The 5918-nt window shown below is 42.2% G+C and overlaps 1 protein-coding gene across 1 annotated transcript in view; it reads right to left on the bottom strand.

The window, feature by feature from the left end:
• Nucleotides 1-1180, bottom strand: part of atp1a3b (ATPase Na+/K+ transporting subunit alpha 3b) — a gene marked incomplete in the record, with an annotated part of 17327 nt that extends 16147 nt beyond the window's left edge. Inside the window, 2 exon segments of the mRNA XM_035672575.1 lie at nucleotides 723-815; nucleotides 960-1180. Of these exon segments, the coding sequence (XP_035528468.1) occupies nucleotides 723-728 (6 nt within the window).
• Nucleotides 1181-5918: the final 4738 nt, after the last annotated feature.

The following is a 5918-nucleotide window of genomic DNA, read 5'->3' as shown; positions in this document are numbered from 1 at the left end:
GCAACGAGTGCATGCAGGAGGTCACAGTACACGGTGTCCATCCATCGCAGAGAAAGTCATACAGCATAACTATGTATTTAGGTGTCTTGAAATGTACATTTTAAACCACAGGTTAATGATGGGTGAACAGAATGGGCTTTTAATTGTGACCACCCCCCCTCCCCCTCTCCCCCCCCCACACCAGAGCTCTCATACGAATAAACCGATTAGGCCTACCATGGCTGGCAAGGTTATAGTCAAAGTAAGGCCTATCAGAGACCTGAAATACATATATGACACACTGACAACCGCTGAACCACACAAATCTGCTCTAGATACGAAGCTCTGCCATCCGTTCTCATTCATATTCAATATCGGGGACCTATTTAAACGGACAAAAGGGACACGAGCCAATGATATTCTGCTCAAGTCAAAAGCAGGCTGAAGTCAAAGTCAAATCATAGTGAGCAGTTGAATGGCGCTGCTTTCTAATAGCTGCACCAGAGAGGAGCTGCTGGCTCCATCAATTTGTCGCAGTCTAGGATACCAGGGTAAAAACACGGTTCCGCATTAGAGTCAATGTCACTGAGACAAACGCAGAATTTCATGAAGGAAAAAAATGACATCACGGCTCAATTTGAAGCCGTTCCTCGTCAGGAGGATGATACCAGGCTACCGCTCACCGCTCAGGCCACTTCAGGTGGGCTACAACGCAGTTAACAAGTGGGAATCGTCAGTCTTACCCCCATGTTGGCGCAGTCACTCTTCTCCTCTCAGGTGATGCACGGCTTGAGAGGTGTCAGCCCCTCGCGTTGAATTATATCAAAATACCTTGCCTTGAAAAAAATAAGAGAGAATATGCTCAGTTTTTGTTCAGGGTTGGCTTAAATGAAAAATGAGCAGGAAAAAGACGTCAGGGATTTTATCATTTGGTCTGACAAAAGCGTTTTTCTTGGGTTTAAATAAACTCTCTCTCAAACCTTCAAAAAGATTTTAGGCTACAATCTTTCCCCCCGTGAGACGTCTTTCAAATGAAATGTTGCGGTCTCAAGCGGAGCATCACGCGGGGATGCGCTTCCTTCCTCTGCTCTCTGATACTTGCGGTGAAAGACCGGCGATACTAACGAGCCGCACTGCTACCTTTTCAGCACTTGATCTCCCTCCGCGGCTCTGCCGGCTGCCGCAGTACTACCCTCCTTTAGTCGCACTACTCCGCCAGTGGAACAAGCACCGCCTCAAGCAAACGAGTAAACGGTGGGGGCAATAACACCCGCCCACCGCTCACTGCAGCCGGCCAATCATAATTCCGAGTTTCTCATCGCTGATGGGATCGCTGACCAATTGGTTTCGTCTCTGTCTCCGAGCGGGCCAATAGAAGGCCAATTCTGCCCCTCCTGCTTTACTGCAGAATTCCGAGGCTTGCAGCCAGCAGCGTCGCAAGTCTCTAGGCTGACATTTTTGGTAAAAATGGACGCACAAGGTTAGATTCGTAGTTGTCGTGGTTGTGTTTGTTCATCGTGTAATATATCTATGTAACATAAAAGAGTGGGTTTGTGTGCATTATTGCATGTGATAAGCACCCTTGGATGTCTCATCGGTCGTGTCGGTGCTGTCAAGAGCATGTCGTGCAGCTCCATATGTCACTTCAGTAGTGGGCCTGGGTGCAGCAGACCCAGGAGACAGCCATACAGTCACAGTGTGGGTGTGTGAGGGAGAAATGCAGAAATGAGTTAATAACTGCACATCAGGGGAATGGTCGGCTGCAGACAGCAACCTGCAACCTGACTGCCAGTGCTTCAGCAGGTGAGCAGTTCTGACAGTGCAGAGTCAGCAGTTTTAGCTGATGTGGAGAGACTTGCACTCAGTGGAAACAGGTAAAATACTGACATGGGTGTACCTGAGTCGAAGTAAAGTATGGAATCCAACCTGACTCCTTTTTTAGTACTATAAGCTGCTAAAACAGCTGCAACAAGTATCCACACAGTGAGACAGGAATGAACCAGTCTAACTAATCAAACTGCATTCTTTAAACATCAGACAGACAGGGGACAGAGAGGGAAGGCCAAGGACAGTGTGGATAAAGAGAACAAAATATGAGGACAGGAAAGAAAATGAATAGATCGACAGATTGTGTATTTTTCTGTATCAGCGCCAAAGAGATTCAAAAGACAGAAAGCATGAAAAAAAAAAACCAGACAGAGGACGTGAGACAGAGTGAAAGCTGGCCCATATGCAGCAGCGAGTAGCCATTGCAGGCCTTTTTGGTCACGTTTTCTTTTTACCTCTGCTTTTTCACTGAAGGGACGATGCAGCAGTGCAGAGTCACTAATGCAGACATACATGCATATAAAGCCATGCCTGATTTGCAAGGGAAAGCTGAGAGTCATGCTTGCTGTCCGTGCAGCACATTGTTGCAATGCCTCACTGCCTTCCCTGCTGCAGGCCCAGACGATGAACACACAGCACAATGAAACCCCAGAGCATCAGAATGGGGTTAGTTAGGGTTAGCAGGCAGTCAGTTACAACAGTCTTCAAACATACCACTGTTTTTTAGATACTTAAGCTATCTGATAATACAGCAGATTACTAACAAATAGCTTAAATTTAATTCAGCAGTGACTAATCATGTTTGTGGTTATTTGGTGTTTGTAACCTTCTTGAGCTACCAGATGGGTTGGGTAAAGTTTCAAGTACACTTCTGTTCCCAGTATGAAAAATCACACCATTACAGCACTGGCAGGATGTGAAAGCAAATGTTACCAGTTTTACTTGCATTACTGTCTGACTGAGGTCTGGTTTCTAAAGAACAATTGGCACAGCTTATAGGCCTGTGAATAGCCGGCTACTGCATGTAAATTCAGATTAATGTTTCTTGTTAACCTTTCACCACCTTCTGTTTAGCCGGGTATCATTATGTAGAAATTCCACTGCTAATATTATGAAAAGTAATAGTATGTTTTTATATTATATATGGACAGTCAATTGTAAAAGTATAGTATAAAGCTGAAACATTAAGAATCTGATTGCCTTCCTAAATTCATAGCACTTTGGCAGTACAACAATTTAAAGAATTATTGGCGACTTTATTTCCAAATTCATTGGAAGTATCTAACAATATAAAATAATCCATTTGTTTTCATTTACATGGACCAGACTCTACAAATGTTGGGATAGGTGTTAGGGTTAAATAAAGCTGTAAAGGCGATATGCACAATAACTCAGTAAAAGCTGTTTGGGGAAGCTTTTTTTTAAGTAAATTATGAGGTATATGTTTAATTCAATAATAAGTGTAAAACTAAAGCACAAACACAAATCACATTAAATGTATTTTATTATTTTCCTGTCTCTGTTAACTCATTTTTGTAATGCATATAGACTATATATATACAGACAGTATATATATAAGTGTTGGGCAATGTATATCATATAAGAAATTAACAGTAAGGATAGAATTTGATCCTGAAGCCCACACTGCTGTTCATGAGGGTGACTTTGTCACTGTGGTGCTGCTAATAAAGTTATTTTCAATCTTGTTTCAACCAAAATGGCTGCCAGTAGTATCCTTTCTTAACCTCTGTCATACCTTCATGTTTCTCACTCCTTCCTGCCCCACACCTCCCCACACCACCCTGCTTTGCAGTACAAGAACGGAGGGGAGGGAAAAATCCCCCCAATTCTCGGTCTCCACAGCAACAGCAGTCAGATGACCTTGTCTCCGACTTGTTCTGCTGAGTCAGAAATGGAGGGATGGGTGAGGGGGACGCAGTGAGGAAAGAAAAGCAGGGATAAATAAAGAGAGGAAGCAAGAGATGACACAGAGACAAAGGTGGTACTTATTGTTATTCTAACTAATTATGGCTCAGTGGATGCTGCTCATGTAGACAGTGCTGTGTAATATGAAGCTGATTTGTGTGTCTTAAAGAGTAGCCATCCATACAGGACTCCAGAGACACAGAGGGCCACGAGCAAGTGTGATGGTTGTCAGTGATTTTGGAAAGTATGTTTTGAATGAGTCAGAGCTGCAGATGAATACCGTATATCATGAGGTGTTGGTGTCATGGGCCATGTGTGAATGGTTTAGGAAAATATGTGTGAGCACTATTAAAATAGAGTGCAGCATGTGTTAGTGTATCTATAAATACATACACAACATGTCCAAAATTATGTGGACAACCATACATTCATATCATATGTGATTGTTGAAGAACTTATTCCAAAACAATGGAAGCTTATAACAACATATATATGATATGTTATTCCACTCTACTGTAAAGGCTGTTCACAAGATTTTGAAACCTGGCTGCCGGGATTTCATCCCATCCAGCCACAAAAGCACTACGTGAGGTCGGGCAATGACGTTGGGTGGTAAGGTCTGGCTTTCATTCGGCATTCCAGTTCATCCCAAAGGTGTGTGATTGGCTTAAAGTCACTGCTCTGTGCAGGAAAGTCAAGTTTTTTCACAATAAATTCACACCAAATAAATTTCTTTATGGACTTTGCTTTGGCATTGCCATGTTCATAAAGGACAGGACATAACCCGCACCGTTCTACACAATATTAGGATAATTTTATGCTATAGTATTAAGTCTTTTCTTTAATGCAATTTAGAGACGTTAAGAGCTATTAAAGACAGCCCTAGGGCAAAAGAACCCAGGGCTCAGTACAGTATGTAAACAGTGGTATCCAGATACGTTTGGCCATATTATGCATGAACAGACAAAATTAGGGTTTGAATGGGGCTATATGGAGTCATTTATATTTGTGTGTGTGCATGCATGTGAATGTGTGTGCGTGTGTGAAGGTGATCCTAGCTAATCCGGTTTTATAAATGTCTGACATAATCTGTCTTCCACTCACAGTGTCCAGAACAGGGAGAAGGAAGGGAAAGCAGCAGAGACAGAGAGAAGAGGGAGCACGGGGAGAGAAGAAGGAGAGACAGGAATAAAAAGGGAAGAAGGCTGAGATTGCAGGGGAAAGATGATGGAAAGGCAGATGGGCTTATAGAGGATGACAGAAATGAGGCGTGAGAAAGGGGGAAGGGAAAAAAGGATGAAGAGGAAAAGAAATATGACAGAGATGAAGGAGGAGAGAGCCAGCTGGGTGGTGGAAAATTCCTCTGGGATTTAGCGTAGAAAGAGTGACACAGGACTGTCAATGATGGTTCGGTTATCATGGAACGGCACATGTGTGATGAAGGGCAAGAAAGGAGAGATAGAGGGTAGAGCAGAGTCTGTAATCAGGTATTTGATAAGGAATGCAAAAAAAACACACAGGAATCTGTCAATATAACAGAATGTAGGTTTGTCTGACAGCAAAATCCATTTATGTGTGCAGAAGGAGTGAAAATACAGACAATTGGCGACTAGAAAGAGAATAAAAGATTTATATTTATCAGCTCTATTAAAAATGTACAATTCAATGAAAGCAACAAAATATCTCATAAGAATGTCACAGCTTAAATGAAAGGACTACTTCAAAATCTGCCTCCTGTCTGATCTTTATTTTTTAGATACTTTTTATGTCTTTTTTAACAATGTGGCTAACCTTTTTTTCCTCCAAAAAAAAATTAAAAAGCTGAACCTTGTGCAACTTCCTTTGCCAATACTGTTCTAAATTAAGGCCATGCCATCAAAGCAAAATTTCAAACAGGGCTGTGGCTACACTGAGGTAATTTCCCCTGTATTTTTTCTGGGAATTTGGAATTTCATAAATCTAGGGGATTCCACAAAATGTACACTTGGTGCTTATTTTATATGCCTTTATGAATCCAGAATTTTAGACTCGTATGTTCAAATTGGACTTGTTTTCGGCCAACAAAAACAAGTAACAACAACTAAATGCCCTGCGCACCCCGACTTATAGCTGATAAGGCTTCTGCTCAGGTTGAAGGTGGATGGAGCTGCGCTAGAAATTAGTCACTAGTCACCAAACTCTTTGTA

The sequence above is a fragment of the Morone saxatilis genome, unplaced genomic scaffold (genome assembly GCF_004916995.1).
Source record: "Morone saxatilis isolate NCDOM2014 unplaced genomic scaffold, NCSU_SB_2.0 Contig24, whole genome shotgun sequence".
NCBI lineage: Eukaryota > Metazoa > Chordata > Actinopteri > Moronidae > Morone > Morone saxatilis.
This window is presented reverse-complemented; position numbering and strand designations above follow the sequence as displayed.